Source organism: Hylobates moloch, unplaced genomic scaffold, assembly GCF_009828535.3.
Source record: "Hylobates moloch isolate HMO894 unplaced genomic scaffold, HMol_V3 SCAFFOLD_5, whole genome shotgun sequence".
Lineage (NCBI taxonomy): Eukaryota > Metazoa > Chordata > Mammalia > Primates > Hylobatidae > Hylobates > Hylobates moloch.
In genome coordinates this window covers 96809480-96836756 of record NW_026652280.1, presented here as the reverse complement: position 1 = coordinate 96836756, position 27277 = coordinate 96809480, and the positions used below count along the sequence as shown (strand labels likewise).

Genomic DNA, 27277 nt, shown 5'->3' with positions numbered 1-27277 from the left:
CTCCTGAGTGCTCCCATAAATCTGTATAAACCTTAACTCATATTGCATCACAATTTCTTAGCCTCCCCACTAGTAGAATGTAAGTTTTTTGAGAGAAAAAATATATCTTGTATGTTTTTGTTTTCCTCATGGTTAGTGTAGTGTCTTGAACAGAATGAGTTATTCATATATATAGATGAGAAAAATGGACTTTTTTCACAAAAAGCAATCTACATTTAGATGTGGAACAGAAGTAATTTATCTCCTATTTTGATTCTTCATTAATGTCTTACTATATTGCTTATTGACAGGAGAGAGAGAATATTTTCATTTCTTCCCATTAAAGAAATTTCTTGGGTATAAAAATTTAGAAAACCCTAATGAGAAATTGGGTCAGAGACAAAGTCTTGAATTATAATAATATCTTAGATTATAGAAGAAAGACATGATATAAAAAGGAAAAAAAAGAGTTTCACATGTATGCTGAAGTATGTAGCTATAGTTTATTCATTTTTGTTACTGCATGCTGATACATACATGAATATGCCATAGTTTTTCTATCAATTCTGTAGTATGTTAGCTGAGTAATTTTTGGCTTTTGCCATTTTGCAAATATTGTGTCTAAGGACATCTATGTATGTCTTATGATACACATGTGCAGACTATTCTTTAGGGCATACACATAAGAGTAGAAAAGTTTAACCACAGAGTATGAGAATATCCAAAATAAGTTTATAATATGACTGTTTTCTAAAATGACTGAAAAAGTATACACTCTTATTAAGAGCACTGAAGGCCGGATGTGGGGGCTCATGCCTGTAATCCCAGCACTTTGGGAGGTCGAGGTGGGTGGATCACCTGAGGTCAGGAGTTCAAGACCAGCCTGGCCAACATGGTGAAACCTTGTCTCTACTAAAAATACAAAAATTAGCCAGGTTTGGTGGCAGGCACCTGTAATCCCAGTTACTCGGGAGGCTGAGGCAGGAGAATCACTTGAACCTGGGAGGCGGAGGTTGCAGTGAGCCGAGATCACACCATTGCACTCCAGCCTGGGTGACAGAGCAAGACTCATACCCCCCACCAAAAAAAAAGGAGCACTGAAGAGTTCTCGTTGCTTCATGTTTCTTTTTTGACACTCGTTAATCTAGCCTTTTAATTTTAGCCATTCAAATGAGTATGTGGTAGTATCTCATTGGGGTTTTAATGTTCACTTTCATGCTTACTAATGAGACCAAGCACCTTTTAAGGTATTTATTGAACATTTGGATATTCTCTTTTATAAAGGATCCATTTGCATCTCTTAGAAATTTTTCTATTGTCTTTTAATTTATTTTTTGAGAATTTTATTTCTTTTAGAAATTATTTATACAGCCATATACCACACAATAATGTTTTGGTCAATGAGAGACCACAAAGACAATGATGGTTTCACAAGAGTATAAAACCGTATTTCTACTGTACCTTTTCTATGCTTAGATATGTTTAGATACCTAAACACTACTGCGTTAGAACTGCCTACAGTATTCAGTACAGTAACACACTGTACACATTTGTAGCCTAGGAATATTAGGCTATATCATACAGTCTATGTGCACTGTAGGTTTGTGTAAGTACATTCTGTGACGTTTACACATTGACAAAATCACAAAGTGACACATTTCTCAGAATATATCCTCATCGTTAAGTGACGCATGACTGTATATACCAAATGAGGGCCTTTGCCAGTTACATGTTGCAGACTTTTTTATCTTTCTGTGCATTGCTTTGTTTAATCCTTACATTATAAAATAAAATATAAACATAGAAAATTATCTGAACAAATACATAGCTTAGTGAATCTTTCACGGGCAAAAACCTTTGCAATTACTACCTAGGCCAAGGAAAAGAACTTTGCCCATCAGGAGTTTTTCATGTGCCCCTCGTCCTGCCCAGTCACAGACCCTCCTTCTAAAAGTAATCATGATCCTAAATTTCATACTTATCACTCTCTGAAATTTCTTTATAGCTATATGATTTGGCTTTCTTTTCCACTCTCTCAATAGTGTCTTTTTGATGAATAAAATGTCTCAATTTTGATTTAATCAGCCTTTTTCATTTTAGTTAAAAATTTTACATACAGTTTAAACAGTATTTTCTATCCCAAGTTGGTGAAAATATCTTCTTAATTACCTTTTAAAAGTTTTATTGCTTCACTTTTCAAATTTAGTTTTTGATTTCCAGAAATTGAGTTTTTTTCAGATTTTGTTTTTCCCATATGGATATGCTATTTTCCTAACACCAGTTATATTGAAAGTCTATCATTTTCTCACTGTACTGAAATGCTTTGCTTGTCATAAAGCAAGTGCCCATATGGGCATGAGTCTTTGGGTATTTTCAGCTTCCATTTACTTACTTATTTCTGGCAACTAGCAATCCCCACCACAGTCACTATATCAGGCACAAGCAGGCTAATTGGTCCAAATTTAGGTTCAGGATCTTGAGTCTAGACTTGACGTAACATCCTCTGCATCCATAATAAGGGAGTAAATAGTATTTATTTTTGAGACTTTTAGCTTCCCTAGATTGAATAACCAATTGTCGGGAGTGGAACCAAAGTAAAAGAAAACGCTTGCCACTAAGTAATGGCCGCAGATTGAGGGTAGCAGAGATTTTTGTCTGCACCTGTGTCATGAAAATAATCACAAAGAAAGAGTGTCATGGTCCGGGGTAAACTTAATCAGTTAATGTGCATAATAAATTTATCCATTATTTCATTTATTTCATAACATTCCCATAAGTAACAGAACTCAAAATTACATCAATACTCTTACATCTCTTATCAGAAAAGATTTGTCTCATGGTAGGTGCATTTCAGTGCTTCATAACATTTGCCTAAAAAAATCCTTAACTTTTACATATTTTATTGTTATTATTATTATTTGAGATGGAGTTTTGCTCTTGTCACCTGGGCTGGAGTGCAACGGAATGGTCTCTGTTCATTATGCCTCCTGGGTTCAAGCTATTCTCCTGCCTCAGTCTCCCGAGTAGCTGGGATTACAGGCACCCACCACCATGCCCAGCTAATTTTTGTATTTTTAGTAGAGATGGGTTTTACCATGTTGGCCAGACTGTTCTCAAACTCCTGGCCTCAAGTGATCTGCCCACCTCGGCCTCCCAAAGTGCTGGGATTACAAGCCTGAGCCACGGTTGACATCTTTAGATATTTAAAACATCTCTCAGTGCAGTGGATTTATATGCTGTTTTTTCCTTCCACACTTTTTACTCAATTCATGAATAGTGCAGGACACCCGGAAGTTGATTATCAGAATCTTATATCTGCAGGGACGTTCTTCTTCTGATACTGGATAGTAGAAGGGTTGGACAGCTTCTCTAACAAGCTAAGTAGATGCCTGTGGTGACTTAGTTCCCAGTCTGAGTCACTTGCTTCTTATATCCCAACCTCTGGAACAAGGCAAATGGTATAGGTTTCTCCAGGGGTCACAGGATAAATTCCCCTGTTGAATTCTGGGGACACTGAGCCATTCTTCAAACAAGCAGCAACAACCCAAGATTATTTTTTCAAGGCAACTGTGTTTCCCATCATTCTTCTAAACGCATTTTTCATGTCCTTGTTCCTCAGGCTGAATATGATGGGGCTGAGGAAGGGGGTTATGACAGTATAAGGGACTGCTATGAGTGTATCATCTCCTGAGGCTTCTGGCTTCAAATAAACAATAGATGCAAAACCAAAGTGGATTATAACCACCGTGAGGTGGGAGGCACAGGTGGAGAAGGCCTTCTGCTTGCCCTCAGCTGAAGGGATCCTGAGGACAGTAGAAATAATGAAGACATAAGTCAGGATGATGAGCAGAAGGGTACCCAGCAAGCCAGAAACTGAGATCAGTGTTACAATGAATTCTGTGAGGTTACTGTCTATACAGGACAGCCTAATAACTGCCTGCATATGGCAGAAGTGTTTGACAAGGTTGGGTCTGCAGAAAGAGCCTGTGCAGTCTCTTTAAGAGAGATAAAGAAGCCTGCAGTGCAAGCAGAGGCCACAAGTTGTCCACATACAATGTTGGTCATAAGCAGTGGATATCTTAGAGGGTTACAGATGGCCAGGAAGCGGTCATATCCCATCAAAGTCAGAATGATACAGTTTGTGCCACCAAGTCCCGAGAAGAAGCACAGCTGTAAGCTACAACCTATGACTGAAATGCTTCTGTCCTTGGCCAGTAGATCTTCCAGCATCTTGGGGACGATGGTCAGTGTATAGCAGGTCTCAGAGAAGGAGAGTGCACTAAGGAAGAGATACATAGGGGTGTGGAGGGACCTGTCCACCCAAGTTAGACCCATGATGGTCAGATTACCTGCAAGGGTGAGAAGGTAGAGACAAAAGAAGACCACAAAAAGAAATGTCTGAACATGTGGGTACACAGAAAAACCAACAAGAATGAATTCCTTCAGGATTGTCTGGTTGATCTTCATCGTTTGAATGGCTGAAATTTGAAAGAAACAACAATAAACATTCAACTCCATTATCTTTTGATACCATCAAAGGAAAATTGTGATGACCAAGATAAATCATCAGAATTACAATTACCAGCTGCTTTTTCATGTAGTTTAGCAAAACTATGTATATGTAGGTAATGTGTTTTTCTCATTTTCATCCATTCATTTTTTCCTTTATTCAGCAGCTAATTAGTGATGGCTTAGTATATGACATCACTATGTATATGACAAGAAGGCTTGCTCTGGCCTATTTTAAAAAGGATTTTATGAGCAGGTGATATAATACGGGAGGAAACACTCCGGTTGATGCTCAGATAAAGGAGGTTCAGATGCATTAGGTGAGCTTTATTTGGATGAGCTTCTCTAAACGCAGAGAAAACTTTTAAGTGGCTAATAGAGTCAGGGTCCAACACAGAAACTTCCACATAATGTATGGTCTATAAATATTTACTGCGTAAATATCAAGAATTGATTTCCAAGTAATTATAGGACAAAACTTGGACAATCACTTGCAATTGTTGGAGAAACCCAAAGTCATTAACCCTTCTTGGAGAATATATTTAGGTCCTAGAATTTTAAAAGAAAGTTAAAAAAACATGTGTCATTATTTCTGCTTTGAGAAGAGGGAAAGAAGACAGATAGGGTAGCCTAGGACTCTTAGGATTAATAGTAATTAATTAAATCTGTGGATGGTTTTGATAAGCAGACTATACAAGCATAGTGCAGGTGGCAATTGAGATTGTGTCTATTTTGTTAATTCCAGGCTCAGCATTCAAAGAAAATAAGTGGCATTTAATAATTGTACAAATTTTTCAATAATGCTACATCTGATTTAATCTCATAGTCCTCTGATTTCTATAGCATGTTGTTTGTCCCTATATTTAACACATTGTTTCAGCCCTGTAGTATATTGAGCTACTGTTTTCCCTGTCCCTTATGTCAACATATTTAATAACTAGCATTTATGGGGTTTATATTTTTCCAAATTATTTCAAATGTTTATTGATTTTACTCTTCACAGCATAAATATAAAGTGCATAGGAGAGCTGTGAAATGGGTAGGACAAGAGTGATTACTTTACTTATTTTAGAAATAAAATTATGTCTCGGAAGTGGCATATTTGTGACTAGAAGCAAAGAGTTTTGACTTGAATTGTATATTCTTTTCATTTTTCAATGCTCAGTGCTTCAAGACGGAGACCATAAGTCTTATATTTTTGTATTTTTCAGGGTAATGACATGGAGCACTTTAAGAAGGTAATAATTCCTGGTGAATGTTAGATGGATGAGTTAATCATCAAAAAAGTGCTTAGTATAGAAATGATTTTTGTTTTCCTTTGTTATTCAGCATTGTATAGCATTTGATTTTTGAGCATGGAGGTTAATAGACTTTCCACTCTAATTAGGTTTTGTTTAGGCTAAAATTAAGCATTTTCATGGCAGAGTCTAACTTATCACTGAGAGTCAGAAGACACAGTAGAAAAATGGTCTGAATTATAAGTGGTTCCTGAAATAATCCACAACTCTTTGGACCCTACTTTAAAGGTTCCTTTGGTTCTTTGTCTTCTTAGACCTTACAAGATTCTTACTCTCTGACAGTCATACATGAATCACATGATTTAATATTTTCTTATCTCCTACCAACTCTTTCTCCATTCTGTTTCCCTTTCACTCACTGTATCTACTCTTCTTAGTGAGCAGTCATTTCCCAATAAGAAGACCATTTTTCCGTTCTCTTACCTAAGGGAATATTATAGAGGACCATGTCTATTATAACCCGGGGCTTCCTCTTGAGGCCTTTAGGTGTGAGCCTCTTTAGTAACCACATTCTTTGGTTTCCAAATCTACTTGCAGATGATTGTTCCACTTTTTTCTATGATCAGCATTCTGCTACATTTTCAACTATTTCAGAGCCATCTTTTTCCTTCCATAAATATTAGGCTTTAATAGGTTCCTTCTGCTTACTCCTAAGCCACTGGAAAAAATTCCTCTTATCAGTAGAGCGCTTCATACACCAAGGCTCCCAAGCACTCTTGACTCTTCACAGTAACTCTGTAAGAAAGGAAATTATGTGGATTCTAGAACTAAAGGATTAAATATAGCAAAGGGTAAATATGAAATAGATTAGCAAAACAATAAGTTATTTTAGTACTTGATGTCCTTGGTACAAAACCCAAGCTTTTTCTAACATGCCACCAGAAAAAAAACAGTCTGACTTTACACGTGTTCTACCTCTTCCAACGCAGACCTGGGATTTGAGGCAGGGACTAGGGGGCAGTGACGGGGTTGGAAGAGGTGCTGTTTTTAAAGTCACCATTAAATTCATAAGCATTTCGAAAATGCAAATAATCACCAATAGAAATTCCAAGATAGGTCTTTCCTTATCTAGTCCTTACTTTACTGTGTGCTAAATATTTCCTTGGTGAATCATCAGCAGTAGAGTATAAATGTCAGAATCTCTACTTCCGGTATATTCTAAATGTGTGCATGATTGTGTGTGTGTGTGTGTGTGTGTGTGTGTGTGTGTTGTGAGGATATTATGTCCCATCCTACCTCATCTATCTCTGAAGTTGTCCCTAAATCCACCTGTGTCAAATTTAATTTGGGTTATGAATCCACTGACATATATATATGTCATATATGACATACGTATGACATATATATACACACACACACACACATATACGTACACACACACACTTTCCAAAGAGAAGTGGTGATATGGAAAAGATACGTAATTTTATCCCAATGACTCTTTCTTTTTGTAGTGACAATTAGTTATGAGGAGAAGAGAGTAAAACCATCTAGAATAGTTTCCTCCCTTGTTTATTGTACCAGGCTCCAAAGCCAATTCACTGTCACAATTATATTCTTCCAAAAGATAATCTTCACAATATTGCTGGAAGCATAATTTTTTCACCACTCAAAAGAGATAGAGATTGATTTAATATGAAAAACACTGGTGCTAGCTTAGTGACATTGGGAAAGCTGCTGCATCTTCTGGATTTGAGTTTCCCCAGATGGGAAGTAAGAAAAAAAGGTCCTGAGTTTATGCAAGCTTTAATATTCCACGGCTCTAGAGTTCTGTGACATGAGTTGTGAGGTTAGGCCATACGTGATGTGATCAACCCCCACTGCCCACTAAATTACAATGGTTTAGAACCTTCCTTTCTACTGATTTAGACGTATAGTTTGATTATTATAAGTGCTTGAGATTCCTGAGCTCTAGAGGTTTGGTTTTGGTTAGGAGATCCTAAGGGATTCCTCTCTCTTTCATCAAAGAAAGCAGATAACTTCCTCACCCAGCTTTGTAATTTGCTCTTATTAGTTACAGTGCTTTGTGTAACATGTGACTTGTAAAACTCTTTTGGGAGTCTCTGGAGATTTTAAACTTGCAGAGTTTATATCCTGCCCATAAACAATGCTTTCTGCTACTTTATAAGTTTTGTTTTGGCAGGGAGGGTGAATAAAATTTGCAACCCTAATGCTTATTCGATTCATTCTTTCACTGACAAAAATGCTCGCCTGGACCAGACTTTAGTCACACTCTTTTAAGCTCTCTTCTCAGCTGGGCTTCAAATTGTCCATCCTTGTTGAGTCTGTACCACCTAGTTGTAGCAAGAACCTTGCTAAGTCAGTTTGGAGAGAATCCCTTACCCTTGATATTCAGTCACCCTCAACATCTAATAAAATTCCTCATCCTCCACCAGACTCTGGGTAATATCTAATCATCCTGGCCTGTCTTCAGCAAGTGTCCTGTTACATCAGTTCAGTGAGAATTCCCCCCTTACTCCTGATGTGGAGTCCTGTTCACTGACTCCACTACCCATCCTTTGGCTATGGATCCCCACTTTTCCACAATGTATTCAAAACTGAGCCCAGTATTAAATGGACGTCTGTTTTTCTCCATTACAATAGCTCCTGAATAAAATATATTTTGCTATCTTCACTACTGCATAGTTCTGGATTTCACTGACACCCCTCATCACAAATATACTCACTATTTCCCTTTCATCACTGACTCCCTTTCTGGGTACTTAAGAAAGATCTACAGTGTATAAAAGACTGCTCCAAGCAATGCAGGAGAACTCAGAAAAATACAAGAAATGATATCTTCTTACAAGAGGTTTATACTTCTTTGGAGGAAAGAAGGTTGTGCCTATGAAAAGTGTATTGTAGTAAGCAGCCCTGTAGTAAGCTGAGAACTACAACAGTGATTAGATGAGGTAAGATAAAAACAGCTGGACCAGGTTGTCAGAAAGACATATAGAGTAGGGGTGTCAGGAAAGACTTCTAAAAATAAGCAGCAAGTCAGTGGTGTTTGCTCATGCCTGTAATCCCAGTGACTCAGGAGGCTAAGATGGGGAGGATTGTCTTAGGCCAGGAGTTTGATACAAGCCTGGATAACATAGTGAGATCCCATCTCTAAAAATAAATAAAATAATAAATAAAATAGGGTTGAAATTCCAGTTTCCGTTGTACTATAGGTTGTACTATCTTGTGGCAGTTCAGTACAAAGACATAATTAGATGGGAAATAAGTACTTGAAAAGATACTCAGCCTTATCATTTATTAGACATTACAAATTAAAAACACAATATGATTCTACTACATAAGTGTTCAAATACTTAAAATTAAGAAAAAAAAAGATTGACCATACCAGTATTGGTGAGGATTTGAAAGAACTGTAACTCATACACTATTCTTAGAGATGTGTAAGTGATAAAATAGTCTGGAATTTTGAAAAATAATTTGTCAATCTCTTGAAAAGTTTAATCTATTCAGGTTCCCAGACAAGATGATGTGTATTCGCTATTTTTCTGTCCTTCTCTAAATACAACCAAATAACCTGGAGATAATTCAATAAACAATCATAAAATGACTCTAAAAGGTGAAAAAGAAAGAGAAGGTGGACTGACCACATACCTCAGGACTTGAAGAACAACACCACAGTAAGCTCCGTAGGATTTATTTTATCTCTCATTTATTTTATATCTCATTCCAGATTGGGATGTGGAAAGCCCTACAGCTCAAAACCTTGAACTGGCAACAGGCATAGACAAAAACAAAGAGAGGAAAGGTAAAATCCATTGTCTTTGGTCAAAGGAAAAGAAAAAGGAAGCCCAACAGAGGCTTCATAGGCAGATCCATCACCAATGGCAATGAGAACTCTAATCTGTTTGTAGCTGCAATAACAAGAACGCTTGAATCCTCATTCAATCTCCATCTTGCACCAGCTATTTAGACCTCATCTGCCCATAGTTGCATGGCCAGCAGTGCCTAGAAGAGCAATCTATCCTCTGCCTCACACAAGCTGACAGTAGCAGGATGATCATTGCCAGAAAAACCTGGGAAGCTCAACTTGTCTCTTGGCCCAGTGTTGATAGATGGTGAGCTCTTTGGCTCCAGAGTCTATGTCAACAAGGCCCAGGATGGTTTCCAGAACCTACGCACTAAGCCTAAAAATGAAGACCTTACCATAATATTGAACGTGCCAAGATTCAACTGAAAATCATCCCTGATACCAAGAACCAATAATATCTCAAGTGAGTAAAGACAACAAATTGATGCCAGTACCAAGTGAACCAGATAGTAGAATTGAAAATGATTTTAAAGTAGCATCCATAAGATTGATTCAATAAGTAATTACAAATTTCCTTGAAACATATGAAAAAATAAAAATTATAAAAGCAATAACAAAATGGGATTACAGAAATGAAAAATATAATAAGTAATATCTCAAGTTACTTCAGATCTGCTTGGGAAGTTCCCTTTATATTGGGGACTGCTAAATATTTATTTACATATGGAGATAAATACCTATCTATCATATATTATATATATTACTGTTTAAGCTCATTTAAAAAAATGTATTCAATGCAATTTAAACGCAACAGTAATTTGTTGTTTTACATCTTCAATGAAAATATATCTTTTTTCTTTTTGAACATTTCTAATACACACACACACACACACACACACACACAAAATACATATATGTTTTATGTGTATACATCTTTGGTTGACTGCCTTATACCTTTACTTATACTTTTCAACATTTACTTATAGTTTTGAACATTTCTAATACACACACACACACACACACATATATATGTGTGTGTATACATCTTTGGTTGACTGCCTTATACTTCTCTATAACAAAATGTTTATTGGTTGATTGTAAAATAAGTTTTTATTATACATTATATAACAGAGAAAATATTAAGTGTGATAGTTAAAATTTTAAAGTAAAATTATCCCTGAATAAAAACACTGCTTTAAAACTACTTCATATATCCATGACTAGTATTTATTTTTATAAAAACAAAACAGATCAGAATCAATTTTATTGCAAAATGTTTTATTTTTACAAATAGAAACACTGGAAATGATTATTTATGGTAACATGAAGAAAGTCATTAAAGGAGCTTTAATGAATTTTTTTTTTAATAGTAATGCTACTTGATTCTTTGAATTCCATCCAAGTTATATACCATTCATAGATTAATGATCTATCACTTAAAGTTCAATTTAATAATTTAATTGGAGGATAATTTTATCAGTTCCTTTTTCTATGTTCCCAAAATAATAAGGACTCTACTTGACCTGTAAAAAAAGGTATTCACTGTTTTTCATTAACATTCAGTTTTCTTTCAGTTTCTGAGTAATTTGTCATAAGTTTTCCAGTTATTACCAAATGATTGTTAGGTATGATCGTTCAGCTCTTTCTTCTGAACACTTTGTTTACTGTTTTATGTCCAGAAGTTTGAGAGAAATGAAAATACTATTGATTTCAATCACCTTGGTTCATAGATATTTTGGTAAAATCCTTTTAGCCTACAATATGCTTTAGCTATTTATACTCTTCTATTCACCCCATCTCCCATGGAGGTGTTTGTGGAGACCATGTAGGAACCTGGGATTTCCACCCTTACTTGGAAGAAGCAAGGCACTCCGTGGTGTCAAAGACACCTACTGCAGAGTCAGGACTTTCACCACTTCCCAGAGGTAATAAAAGTGAAGTAGAAGTTCCTCTTCAAAGGGACTTTCCTCCCAGTCAAATTGAGAATAAATAGTAACCTCTCTGAGAAGCAAAATTTACTCAAATACCTGTGCTAATATTCTTAAATATCTGCCAGCCATAATAAAGAAATCAAAATACTTTGTGTTTTTAGCTCCTACATTTTAGCCTAAGATATTTGCTCTGGCATGCCTAAACAGGTCCAAGCAAGCATTAGGTCATAGCCTGTTCCTCTTCCTTATTTGGAGGTGTTTTTGCCTTTCTCAGTATTCCACAAGTTACTTCCTCTCGTCCTTTGTTCTCCTCTGCTTTCACCTCTTTGGGAAAGTTCTAAGTTGCTAGCCAGTCAGGACAAGGGTAGAATGTGAGGTCTTGTTCCAGCTGATGGAAACTGGACACAGCCGTAGGGTGGATGCATCAGGTTATAAATGACCCTGTCTCCTTTGTTCGTGTGTGCTCTCTTGGTAAGACTGCTAGCAAGTGGAACCCTTTCTGCAGAAAGTAAATTAGCCTTGCTGAGAGATCCTTTGTCTCAGTGTCAATTCTTATGACACCGAATACCCATTCCCAACATAATCCTCAGTGATGTCAGTGGAGGCTAAGGGAGCCCTAAAGGGGTACCCCTTCGAGATGGTCTAGGTAGGGTAAGCAAAAGAGAGTGGGGAGCTGGAAATCCCACCCAGCCCAGCAGTAAGGAGGATTCTGTCGCTGTCCCTGAAGTCAACAAAGGCTGAATGGAGAATCTGGACTTCTAGCCTAACCTAGTAGTAAACATCAGCACTCTCACTTTCCCCTGTTGGAGCAGTGTTAGAAGAAGCCAGGTAAAACAGAAGGTTTAGGCCGGGCGCGATGGCTCACACCTGTAATCCCAGCACTTTGGCAGGCCAAGACAGGTGGATCACGAGGTCAGGAGATCGAGACCATCCTGGCTAACAGGGTGAAACCCTGTCTCTGCTAAAAATATGAAAAAAAATTAGCCGGGCTTAGTGGCAGGCGCCTGTAGTCCCAGCTACCCGGGAGGCTGAGGCAGGAGAATGGTTCACACCTGGGAGGTGGAGGTTGCAGTGAGCTGAGATCGTGCCACTGCACTCCAGCCTGGGAGGCTGAGTGAGACTCTGTCTCCAAAAATAAAAAAATAAAAAAAATAAAAACAACAACAACAACAAAAACCAGAAGGTTTAAATGAGATCCAAAGTGTCATAACAAGATAACTCAAATACCCAGTTTCCAATAGAAAATAGCTCATCACGCTAAAAACCAAGAAAATTTCCATTTACTTTTTCTTTTGTTGTTGTTGAGCAAATACTAAACAGGATAAAACCAAATAATTCTATAACAAGACACATCATAGTCAAACTTCCAAAACACTAAAGACGAAAATATCTTGAAATTAACAAGAAAAAGTGACATTTTACCTACAGGGAAAAACATGTTTAGTAAAGAAGTGAACATTTTTGGCAGTTGATGAGTGATATGTGTTTTCAGTATTCCCTTAAAGCATGAGCCTTTAACGGAAAACTAAATTATCAGTTTAGCCAACAGCTCCAGCTTAATATAATTTAATTGTCTGAATATCAGATACAAATGGTCTAACTCTGACAATCATCTCATTTCAAGCTTTAAGCATCAAAAAGAATACCAACTCATAAGTAAGACACATTGAGGTATAGTTATAATGCAGTTTACTTGTCTCAAAGGACATATGTCTTTTTTAGGAACTAACATATATAGTATTTTATTTAACTTAAACACAAATTCACATATTTACTTTTAATGGAAATAAGAGTTAGGTTTATGACAGTCATAAAAACAGAGTTGACTCATCCAAAAGTGAACATCACATTTCATTTTAAAAAGCATCATAAACCAAGGTAATTTTACAATGTATATTTTCTCTAAACTGCAAATATTTATTGATTCTCTCTTCAATGGAAAATTGTTTCCCTGGCTATTAAAAAGTCAAAAAATAACAAATGTTTGCAAAGTAGTGGAGAAAAGCGAATGCTTATACACTGCTGGTGGGAATGTAAATTAGTTCAGGCACTGTGGGAAGTAGCCTGGAGATTTCTCAAAGACCTAGAGGCAGAAATTTGACCCAGCAATACCATTACTGGGTATATACCCAAAGAAATATAAATAATTCTACCATAAAGACACAAGCATATGTATGTTCATCACAGTACTATTCACAATATGAAGACATGGAGTCAATCCAGATGTTCATCAATGGTAGAGTGGATAAGGAAAATATGGTACATGTACACCACAGAATACTACACAGCCTTAAAAAAGAATGAGATCATGTCCTTTGTAGCAACATGGATGAAGCTGTAGGCCATTATTCTAAGCGAACTAACATAGTAACAGAAAACCAAATACTGAATGTTCTTATTTGTAAGTGGGAGCTAAACACTGAATACACATAGACACAAAGAAGGAAAAAATAGACACCAGGGCCTAATTGAGGGTGAAAGGTGGCAGGAGGGTGAGGATTGGAAAATTATCAGGTATTATGCTGATTACCTAGGTTACAAAATTATCTGTACATCAAACCCCTGTGAAACGCAATTTACTCATGTAAAAAACTTGCACATATACCCCTTGAACCTAAAATAAAAGTTGGACTGTAAGCAAACAATAGCAAAAAACCTAAAAAAAATTAGCGACAATACCACATGTTGACAAGGCTGTGAAGACACAGAATCTCTTGTAAACTGCTGGTGAGAATGCAAAATGGTGCAGCTACTTTGGAAAAATAGTTTGTCAGTTCCTTTTTAAACAAAACATATACATATCATACCACCTTATAATTACTTTGGGCGTTTCTCTCAGGGAGATAAAAATTTACATCTATACAAAACCCTGTATTCAAATGTTAATAACAGCTTTGTTTGTAATAGCCCAAAACTGGAAATTAAAAGATGTCCCTCAATAGATGAATGGTAAAACAAACTGTGGTATATCCATATCATGGCATATTTCTCAGCATTAAAAGTAAATGAACTATTGATACTGATTTAGATGAGTCTCAAGTGTATTACGTTGAGGAAAAAAATTGTAAAAAGTCACATACTTTATGATTCTATTTATATAAAATTCTGAAAATAGCAATTATAAAGAATGAAAACAAATTAGTGTTTGTCAGGGGTCATTAATGGTGAGGGTAGGTGGTGAGTGTGACTATAAAGAAGTAGCACAGGAGAGATGGAATACATCTTGATTTTGGTGATGGTTAAATAAACCTACGCATGCCATAAAGTAACATAAAAATATACGCATATTCCAATATCAATTTCCTTGTTTTCTTATTGTCTTATAATTATGAAAAATGTAATGATTGAAGTAAATTAAATTAAGATTTAAAAAAAAGAATCATTTTCCAAGAAGACCTTGTCAAGCTTGTGTATCTGCAATTCACATCAAGAAGACAATATATTTTAAAACTGAGATATTATTTAATACAGTAGGATGCACAGATCACGAGTGTAGAGTGAGTGTTGACAAACTCATGTGCATAGGAAATCAAATCTGAATGCAAGATCCAGAACATTTTTATTACTCCAGAGAGATCCCTCATGTTCCTTTCCAATCAAAATGCCAGAGACAATCACTGAGCTGATTTCTGTAACCATTATAACATTTTCTTGTTCTGTAAACTCACACATGGATTCACACTGTATATGTACTCTGTTGCTTCTCTCTTCTTTCACTCAACATGTTTTTCAGATTTATCCATGCTGTTGCATATTGATTCTTTTTAATTGCTAGGTATTATTTCATTGTATGAATATTCCACAACCTATTTATTTACTTGCTTATAAACATTGGGCTATTTCTAGTTTTTCATTATTATGAATTAAACACTAAAACTTATTTCTACAACTATGTGGAAATATATATACTCATCTATGTTTAGCTAAATAGAAATGGGTATTTCTTATAAAGTAGTTATATAATTTCCTCTGCCTTTCTGCTCCTTGATGAGTAGTTTTTAATTTTCATAGTTCCACTTGTTAATTTTCTAAGTCTATGTGTTTTATGTTCTGGCTAAAAAATCGTTTCCTACCCTACAATAATGAAAATATTCCCCTATGTTGTATTGTAGACACTTTATATTTTTGTTTCTTCATTTGGGCCTGTGCTCCATTTTGTACAACTTGTGTATATAAAACAAAATAGGAATTAGGGGTTTGGTTTTGTTTTTCTTATACCAAAATGCAGTTATTTTAGTACCATCTGTTGGAAAGATTTTCCTTTCTTCATTTCATTGCACAGGCACGTTTGTGGAATTTAAATTGGGATATATGTATGAGTTTAGAATTAGCCTATGAGTTTCTATAGCAAAGTTTGTTGGAATTTTGATTAAGAAGGCATCAAATATATGGATAAGTTTGAGAGATTCATATGTTTACAATATCAAGTTTTTAAATAAATTAATATTGCATGTATCTCCATTTATTTGGGTTTAACTTAACTTTTACCCATTAATTTTATAGTTTTAAGTATAGGATACTTTATCATTTTTGTTAAATTTATTTCTAATTGTTTTATATTTTTGATGCTACTAAAATTGACATTTTAAAAGTTCATTTCTTATTTCTGTTACTAATATAAAAAATTGATTTGGTCTGTCATCTATTTATTTACCTATCAATCTATCATAACCTGAGATCTTGCTAAATGAACTTATTAGTTCTAGTAGCTATTTTTGTAGATGTAGTGATATTTTCTAGGTACTCAGTCACATCATCCGCAAATAAAGTTTAATTATTCCCTCCAAGTAATTGTATCTTTTATATCTTTTTCTTGCATTAGTGCACTGGTTTGGGCTTTTAATAAGACATTGTACATAGTTGGCAAGAATGGATATCTTAGGAGAAGGAGTTCAATATTTTGCAATGAAGTGTGATGCTAGCTTTATATTTTTCATAGAAACAAAGTATTTACCAAGAATAAATATTGATTTTTACAAATACATTTTTTCACAAATATTGAGGTGAATAGATTAATGTTTCACCTTTTGTTCTGTTAGTGTAGTGAATTATATTAACGTATTTTCAAAAAGTAAATCAGTCCTGCACTCTTAGAATAAATCCCCTTCGACATGGAGTATTATCTTTTATATACATTGATGTAATATGTTTTCTATTATTTTGTTAGAAACATTTTTGAAAGTATTTTAATATATTATAGTGGTCTCTAATTTTGTTTTTTGATAATATGCTTCTTGGGTTTCAGTTTTAGTGCTATTCTGGTTTCATAAAATAAGGTATTAATGATTCTCCAACATTTTATTTCCTGAAAGAATTTGTGTAAGCTTGTTTTATCTTTTTTCTTAAGTAATAAAACAATCTTGGACTAGAGTTTTCATCCTGGGAAGTTTTATAGTTTAAAATCAATTGTTTAGACATATTTTCTATTTTTGGTAGGCTCTGGTTTTAAGAGAATTTGTTAAAATCTAAGTTTTCTCATTTATTGACAGTAACTTGTTCCCAATATTTGTAGGACCTGAATTAATATTCTCTCTTTCATCACTGCTTTTGTAATTTCTTTCGTTTTATTCCTGCTCAGTCTTCTTAGGGATTTATCAATTTCTCTAAGAACTGCAAAGACTCAAACTGTGATATTGCTGATTTTCTTTTTGCTCTTTTTTAATTGTTTACTTTTCACATCCTCATTTTCTTCCTTCTCTTTATTTTTGGGTTAAATTTACTTTTTCTTTTACATTCTTAATTTTAAGCTTAGATTATTATTTTATTACTATCTTCTTGACTAATATCAGAATTTAAAACCATCTCTCTTCACTGACAATATGATTCTATATCTAGAAAACACTAAAGACTCCACCAAAAGTCCACTAGAGCAGATAAATAATTTTAGTGCTATTCCTACCAAACTACCACATCATTCTTCACAGAATTAGAAAAAAAGTGTTCTAAAATTCACGTGGAACCAAAAAAAGATCACAAATAGTTAAAGCAATTTGAAGTAAAAAGACAAAGCTGGAGGAATTACAACACCAAACCTCAAACTATACTATAAAACTGTTAAGACTTTAAGAATCTAGTAACCAAAGAAGCATGGTGCTGGTACAAAAACAGACACATAGATGAATGGAACAGAAAAAAACCTCAGAAATAAAGCCTCACACCTACAACCATCTGATCTTTGACAACACTAACAAAAACAAGCAACGGGAAAAGGACTCCCTATTAAACAAATGGTGTTGGGATAACTAGCTAGCCGTATGCAGAAGATTGAAACTGTACTCTTACTTTTCACCACATATAAAAATCAACTAAAGATGAATTAAGGATTTAAAGGTAAGACCCAAACTATAAAAATCCTAGTAAAAAATCTAGGAAATAACCCTCTTGATATTGACCTTGGCAAATAATTTTTGGCTAAGTCACCAAAAGCAATTTCAATGAAAACAAAAATGGACAAATGGGCCTAATTAAACTAGAGTTTCTGCACAGCCAAAAATAAAAAAAAAATAAAAAACACTATAAATAGAGTAGACAGATAACCTACTGAGACCTGCTGCATGGGAGAAAATATTCACAAACTATGCATCAGACAAAGGCCTACTATCTAAAAATCTGTAAAGAACCTAAACAAGTCAATAAGCAGAAAACATATAATTGTATTAAAAATGAGCAAAGAACATGAACAGATACTTCTCAAACGAAGACATACGATTTGCCAATTAACATATGAAAAAACGCTCAGCATCACTAATCATCCAAGAAATGCAAATCAAAACCATAATGAGATACCATCTCCCAAAAGTCAGAATGGCTATTATTAAAAATCCAAAAACCAACAGATGCTGGTGAGGCTCAGAAGAATAGGTAATGTTTATATACTGTTGGTTGGAATGTAAATTAGTTCAGCCACTATGGAAAGCAGTTTAGAGATTTTTCAAAGAACTTAAAACAGAGCTACCATTCAATTCAGCAATCTAATTACTGGATATATTAAAACAGAGCTACCATTCAATTCAACAATCTTATTACTGGATATATACCCAAAGGACAATAGATCATTATACCAAAAAGACACATGCACTCATATGTTCATCATCATGCTATTCACAATAGCAAAGACATGGAATTAACCTAGGTTCCCATCAATGGTGGATTGGCTAAAGAAACTGTGGTACATATACACTATGCAATACCAAGCAGCCATAAAAAAGAACAAAATTATGTCCTTTGTAGGAACATGGATGGAACTAGAGGCCATAGCCCTAAGTGAATTAATGCAGAAACAGAAAGCCAAATACTGCATGTTCTCACTTATAAGTGGAGCTAAACATTGAGTACACATGGACATAAACATGGGAACAATAGAAAACTGTGGACTATCAGAGGAGGAAGGAAATGATGTCAGCATGGGTTGAAAAACTACTTATTGGGTACTATACTCACTATCTGGGTGCAATACACTCATGTAACAAACTTGCATATATACCCCCTCTATCTAAAATAAAAGTTGAAATTAAAAAAGAAATTTAAACTATAAATTTTCCCTTAAGCAATTTTTAGGTGCATTTCATAAACAAAACAAATTTTGTTTTTATTATCGAGGTAGAAATGTTTCCTTATTGAACTTGTGTATTACTTTTTGGCCATAAACTATGTAAAAAAAAAAAAAAGAGAGAGAGAGAGAGAGACAGTTATTAGCCTGGCTTTCTTCATTTGCCCACCACTTATACCAATTACTGCATCCAGAGACTTATGTACTCAGATTGGCCCAGTTAATATTAGGTGGCCCTCCTAGATTGAGACATGGGTTGAGAGAAAAGGATATTAATCAATAAATATGGGGAATAGGGATGTTGTATATGAAATAAAATAGAGATAGTAAGAATGAAGTGAAAAGGTCCAGTTATTCCTCCCATAGGTAAAAATTATGAAACATGGACAAAAGCATTAGAAACAATGATTTGAAGTCATTAGAAAAAACAAAGGCAGTCATGAACTTGAGGAGCAGTTAATATTAAAATATTGCTATTTTATATTATCAGTAAGAACTGCGGGTTTGAAGCTTTATTGTTTAGGAACGGTCTCCAGCATACCCTACGCAACCCCTAAGAGGGCAGATGATAGAGTTTAAAGCAGACACAAAACTGGAAATTTAGAAGGGCCATTTTGTAAATGAGAGAGCTACAGAAGAGCTAAAATACCAAATCTGACTATTATCTCTGCAAAAGCCCTGACTTATCACGGGAAGCTCAGTGGAAGATAAAATACATAGACAAGGAAAAAGGAATATACTCTTGAAAGACTGAATGACTTTTCATAATATTTGTGAGTTTGATAGTTTATAAGCATTGCCTGAGTGTATTCCTCTGGTGCCATATAGATTTGAAGGCTGCAAGTGGACACCATATTGGCTTAAGTTGTTAGCAGAATTCAGAAGTGTTAAAGGAACTACAGATCTAGGAAAATACAAAGAGAAAGAGTCTCAAGATCTGAGGATAAATTCTGTACAAATATTTGCTGCCAGCTAAGCTATATGCAGATAGCTAAACTCTACATTCAGTGGAGATAATCAGGAGGCCAGACTAGAAAAGAAAGATAAAAGAAGTAAAGCAGCATCTTGAAGCCAAACAACATGAAAAAATACACAAATTGCTGCAAGAAGTTGGTAATAAATATTTTTCATTGGTCCAGAAAAATGAACTGCCTGTTAGACACAAAAAAAGAGTAACTCCCCAAAAAATCAGATTTTAGAATTACTATAATTTCTTTTTAAAATGTTCAGTTTTCAACCAAAAATATTTACTAATACAAAAACTTTGTAAACTACTTATACACAAGAAAAAATGTAGCCTATAGACATTGATTTCAAGTGGACTCACAATTTGCATTTTGCAGTATTCACATTCACGTTTTTGAGAAATATGCTCAAAGAATAAAAGGAAAATATGCCAATAAAGAGTAAACATGTAGATTATTAGTAGAGCAGTGGAAATTATAAAAAGAAACCAATTGGATATCTGGAGCTTACAAGTCCAATAATAGCTGAACTGCAAAGTGTGTGAAATGGCCTCAACAACAGATTAGAGATAGTAGAAAAAAGAATAAGTGAATCTGAAGCAATTTTAATAGCAATTATCTGATCTGAAAAAATACAGAAGAGAAAATATAAATAAAATAAACAAATCAGACTTTTTCTTTTTTACAGGGTCTCACTCTGTTACCCAGGCCAAAGTGTGATCATAACTCACTGCATCCTTGACTTTCTGGGCTCAAGCAATCCTCTTGCCTAAGCCTTCTGAGTAGCTGGGACTACAGACATGTGCCACCATGCCCGGCTAATTTTTTGATTATTTATAGAGACAGAGTTTCACTATGTTGTCAAGGCTGGTCTCAAATTTTTGGAATCAAGCATTCTCCTACCTCAACTTCCCAAACTGATGGAATTACAGGTGTGAGCCACCATGCCCAGCCTCTTTTAGACTTTTGAGACAATATTAAATGATCCAACATATATGTAATTGAAATCTCAGAAAAAGGCAAAAAGAAAGAAGACTTCAAGATGGCTGACTAGAAGAATTTCAGGCCTGTATCCTTCATTTAGAAGAACCAAAATAGCATGTAGACAGTCACACTGCACATGCATTATCCAAGAGGGAACACTGGAATTCAACAGAGAAGCAACAGGAAACATCAAAAGCAGAGAAACAGAAGGGAGAGTGGTAGTGTGCCTGGCCAAGTTCAACTGGGAGCCAGGAGTGACTTCCCATCATGGGAAAAGGGTAAGTGAGAGACCTCTAGCAGCCCACATTTGCACAATGGAATCATACAAACCTGGCCACAAGAGAATTTGTTGATCCTCCCAACTCCTAAAATGAACATAGGGAGCTCCTGGGAGACTGCGGGATGGAACTGCTCCAGAAAGGGAACTCATGATGAGTCTCACACCCTGTCTGAGACATAATTGGCTACAGTAAAATGCCAGCTTCAAAACTAATCTTTGGCAGACTCCCATGCTTTCCTGGGTCCCAGAAATGCTGGGACTGAGGTATTTCAGAAATTCAAGCTATCACTTCTGGAATGGAATAATGAGCTGGGGGTATTCCCAACATTGGAGCTAAGAAGTGAACAAGGTGTGGGCTACAGCTGCAAGTGCCAGGAAGCAAGTGCTACCAGGACAGAGATGGGAATCTGAGTGGGGCACAAGTTGCCACTGAAACTTGGTCACTAGCTGGTTGGGACTCCTGTAGCAGGAGCAGGAGTGTGAGCTAGTCATGGGCTATCACCACTAAGCCTAGGAAGCAAGCCTTGTTGAGACAGGGGAATGAGAGGGACACTCTTTGCTGGCCTTAGCAGTAGTCACTGAGGATGGTCCAACCCTCTCCACTAGCAGGGCCTCAACATGGATGGTACTACCCCTCACTGAACACTCCACCTGGGGCCTGATGATTGCCTCTCCCAGCAGGCTAGTGCCTGCTCTCATCATTGGTGAGGCTGGAGCACTGCGTGACCAAACCTGGTTTTGCCCCCCACCCCAAGAGCACATCTCCTGAAGTCCTGGAAATTGCCCAATCCAATCCACCATGTTGGACACCTGAGCACTCCTGGGTGCCCAAGTTTTGGTATAAACTTCTAGCTGTTACCACCTGTATTCATTTTCATACTGCTATGAAGAAATACCCAAGTCTGGGTAATTCATAAAGAAAACGGTTTAATGAACTCACAGTTCCACATGGCTGGGGAGGACTCACAATCATGGTGGAAGGTGAAGGAGGAGCAAAGTCACATCTTACATGGCAGCAGGCAAGAGAACATGTGCAAGGGAACTGCCCTGTATAAAAAACTATTAGATCTCATGAGACTTACTCACTATCAAGAAAACAGCATGAGAATAAACTGTCTCCATGATTCAATTACCTCCTCCTGGGTCCCTCCCATGACAAATGCTGATTACGAGAGCTACCATTCAAGATGAGATTTTGATGGGGACACAGCCAAACCATATCCACCACCTCAGATGGCACCTACCTGAAGGCCTGAAGACTGCCCCACCAAGCCCATCACATTCAGTGCCAACATCAACACATACCATACAGGACCCAGAGAATCATCAAACCACAGCTATTGCCATCACTTACACCATGCCAGCTTCCCTGTGTCCTGAGAACCTCACCACTCACCCAGTCTACTACTGCCACTACTGAATCCAAATAAGTCACATGGAGGCCAAATAATTGGCTCGCCAGTAACTGCTAACACAGGTGTCAGTATATACCACCCTGCTGCATAAAGATAGGCACTCTCAGTCCACAGCTGCCACCACTGGGGCCTGATGACTAGCCCAACTGGCACCCTAGACTGCAGCACCATTTAGCACAGCCTCCTTTAATAACCACACCTTAATCCACCAAGGAAATCACAGATGCCACTAACCCTATTTGTAGGCAAAGAAATCATACAAAGACTACACTAATGCACACACCTAGATTCAAAGCCAAAGTACCCTACCCAGCCAACAACATAGATACATCTTCAGGAAAAAGTCCTCCCCTACAAAAGTAAATTCAAAAATTGAAAGAAGTGATGGTTATATCAGATGAGCAGATATAAATGTAAGACATACAAAATATGAAAAATCAAGGAAATTTAACACTTCTAAAGAAACATGTTAAATCTCCAGCAATAGATCTTAAATTTTAAAAAAATGTTAAAAATTTTTTAAAATTCAAAATTCAGGAAAAAGAATTAAAAATATTTATTTTCAAAAAGCTCAGTGAGACCAAGAAAATTGTGAACAACAATATAAAAAGCTACAAAAATAATAAAGGATGTAAATAAGAAATAGATAGGTTGTTTAAAAATAAACCAATTAGAAACTCCAGAACTGAAGAATTCATTGAAGGAAATACAAAATACATTTACAAATGACGACAATAGACTAGATCAGGCAGAAGAAAGAACCTCAGAACTTGAAGACAGGTCTTTTAAAAATGATCCAGCCAGACAAAAATAAAGAAATAATAAAAAAATGGCAAAGACTTTGTAACATTTGAGATAATATAGAGCAATCAAATATTCAAATTATCAGTGTCTTCTAAGGCAAAGAGGCAATAAAAGAATTCAAAAACCTATTTTAACAAATGATAGATAAAATATTTCCTACTTTAGCAAGATATGTAGACATTCAGATATAAAAGGCTCAGTGATTCCTAGCAAGATATAATGGGAAAAGTGCTTCCCCATGGCACATTATAGTCATATTTTCTAAAGTCAAAGAAAAAAGGTGAATTCTAAAAATTGGAAGAGAAAAGCATCGAGTAATCTATAAAGGAAAATCCATTAGATAAAGAGTGGATTTCTCAGTAGAAACCTTATAGGCCAGAAAAGAATAGGATATTTTCAAAGTGTGGAAAGGAAAAAAAAAGCTAACAACAAATAATACTATGTCAAGCAAAATTATCTTTCATAAATGAAGATGAAATAAAGTCTTTCCCAGATAAGCAAATGCTGAGGAAATTCATTGCCATTGAACTGACCATAAAAGAAATGCTCAAGGAAGTCCTAAACCTGGAAGCAAAAGGAGAACATCACAGAAACACATGAAGGTATAAAACTCACTGGTAAAGTAATCGCACAAAAGATAAAGGGAAAAGACTCAAATGATACCACTACAGAAATCCACCAAATCACAAAGGTAGTCAATATAGGAAAAAGAAAGCAACAAAGAATATAGAAAACAAACAGAAAACAACTAATGATATGACAGCCTCACAATTACTAATAACCTTGAATGTAAATGGATTGAATTTTCTATTTAAAAATATAGAATAGATGAATGGATTTAAAAAAAACATGATCAAACTATATGCTGCTTAGAAAAAAACTGGCCTTAAGGAAAAACTTAAGAATTTTTTTTTAAATCATGAAACAAATGAAAATGCAAGCACAACACACCAAAACCAGTGGGATACAGCAAAAGCAGTGCTAGGAAGGAAGTTTATAGCAATAAATGCCTACATCAAAAAAAAAATAGAAAGATAACTTAACAGTCTAACAATGCACCTCAAGGAACTTGAAAGGCAAGAACAATTCAAACTTAAATTTAGCAGAATAAAAGAAGGAATAAAGATCAGAGCAAAAGTAAATGAAATAGAGACTAAAAAATTACAAGGGTCAACAAAATGAAAAGTTAGTTTTCTATAGAGACAAACAAAATTGATAAACCACTAGTTCAAATAATGAAGAAAAGAAGAGAGAAGATTCAAACAAAATTGGACATTAAAAAGAAGACATTTCAACTGGTACGACAGAAATTCAAATGATCATCACACACTATGCTGACATATATGCTGACAAACTGGAAAACCTAAAGGAAATGGATAAATTTCTGGAAATATGCAACCTCTCAAGGTTGAGTCAGAAAGAAATAGAAAACCTGAACTGTCCAATATCAAGTAGGGAAGTTGAATTGGTTATAGAATGTCTCACAACAGAGATAAGCCCAGGAGCACATGTATTCACATGTGTATTCTACTAAATGTACAAAGAACTAATACCAATTCTTTTGAAACTATTCTAAAAAATTAAAGAGTATGAAATTTTTTTCTAACTCATCCATGAGGCCAGCATCGCCTTGATATTACAACCAGATAAGGACACAACAACAACAACAGCACACCATAGGCCAATATCCTGATGAACACAAATGCATAAATCCACAACAAAATACTAGCAAATGGAATCTTGGAGCTCATAAGAAATATATATACGATGATCAACATATTTATACTGGGCATGCAAAGATGGTTCATCATATGCAAATCAATAAACATGATACTTCACATTAGTGGAATGAAGCATAAAAACCATATGATCATCTCAATAGATGTAGAAAAAGCATTTGCTAAAATTCAACATTGCTTTATGATAAAAACTTTCAACAAAGTAGGCATAGGAGCAACATATCTCAAAATAATAAAGGCTATATATGATAAACCCACAGCTAACATCATATGAATGAAGAAAATGTGAAAACCTTTGTTCTAAGATATGAAACAAGGATGCCCACTTTCCCCAAAACTATTCAACGTGATACTGGAAGTTTCAGCCAGAGAAATCAGGAAAGAGAAAAACCAAGGCATCCAAATTGGAAAAGAGGAAGTCAAATTGTCCCTCTCTGCTGTTGATATAATCTTATATATAGCAAAATCTAAAGGGTCCACCAAAAACTACTAGATTTAAATGCAGTAAAGTTGCAGGGTACAAAATCAATGTAAAAATTCAGTAGCATTTCCATATATCAATAATTATCTAGCAGATACAGAAATCAAAAGGCAATAACCTTTATAATAGCTACCCTCCTCCAAAAAATACAGAGGAATAAATATAACCAAGGAGGTAAAAGGTCTCCACAAGGAAAACTATAAAACATTGATGAAAGAAATTGAAGATGATACAAATGAAAAAACATCCCGTGGTCATGGATGGGAAGAAATAATAGCAAAGAACAAGAAAAAAAATACTAAAATTTATATAAGCCCCAAACAAGCCTGAATAGCTAATGCAATTCAGGGCAAAAAGAACAAAGCTGGAGGCATCACATTATTTGACTTCAAAATGTATTACAAGGATATAGTACCCAATACAGCATGCTGTTGTAGAAAAATAGACACAAGAACCCATGGAATAGAATAGAAATTCCAGAAAGAAAGCCACATACTTAGAGCCAAATGATCTTCAACAAAGCCAGTGAGAACTTACATTGAAGACAGGACATGTGCTTCAATTTATGGTGCTGGAAAAATTGGATAGCCACATGCAGAAGAATGAAATTAGACCCCTATTTCTCACCATAAACTCAAAATTGATTAAGGACTTAAACATAAGACCTTAAATGATAAAACATTAGAGCAAAACCTAGAGAACTATTTCCTGGACATTGGTTTAGGCAAATAATTTATAAGTAGGACATCAAAAGAACAGGTGACAACAACAACAAAAAAAAGGGACCACATTACACTAAAAAGCTTCTGCACAGTAAAGGAAACAAAAAAGCAGAGAGCAATCTTTTGAATGGGAGAAAATATTTGCAAAATATTTGTCTTGCAGGGAAATTATATCCAGAATATACAAGAAACTCAAACAACTCAGCAGGAAAAAAACCCCAAATAATCCCATTAAAAAGTGGGCAAAGAACATGAATAAACATTTTTCAAAAGAAGACATACAAATGGCTAACAAGTATATGAAAAAATTGTCAACACCAAAAATCATCAGATAAATGCAAATCCAAACCACAATGAGATATCATCTTACTTCAGTCAGAATGGCTATCATTAAAAATAACATGTTGGTGAGGATGTGGAGAAATGTTCACACATTTGCTAGTGGGAATGTAAACAAGTACAGTCACTATGAAAACAGTATGGAGAGTTCTCAGCTATTTTATCCAGCTATCTCACTACTAGATACCTACATAAAGGAAAAGAAATGGATATGTCAAAGGGATAACTACTACACTCACATGTTTATTGTAGTACTATATACAACAGCAAAGATATGCAATCAATCTAAGTGTGCATAGATGGATGAATGCATAAAAAACAAAAATGTGGTAGATATACACATTGAAATAATATTCAGGCATAAATGGATGAAATCATGCCATGTGCAGCAACGTGGATGGAACTGGAGGTGATTATCTTAAGTAAAATAAACCAGATACACAAAAAGTAAATATTGCGTGTTCTCACTTCCATGTGGGAGCTAAAAAAATTTGATTCCATGGAAGTAGATAGTGG

General features: G+C 35.4%; 1 protein-coding gene across 1 annotated transcript; it reads right to left on the bottom strand.

Annotated features, from left to right (window-relative positions):
* Positions 1–3529: 3529 nt before the first annotated feature.
* LOC116468283 (olfactory receptor 10X1) lies at positions 3530–4497 on the bottom strand. Its single transcript, XM_032151900.1, is given in 2 exon segments — positions 3530–3966; positions 3969–4497. Coding segments are annotated over 2 exon segments (966 nt in total).
* Positions 4498–27277: the final 22780 nt, after the last annotated feature.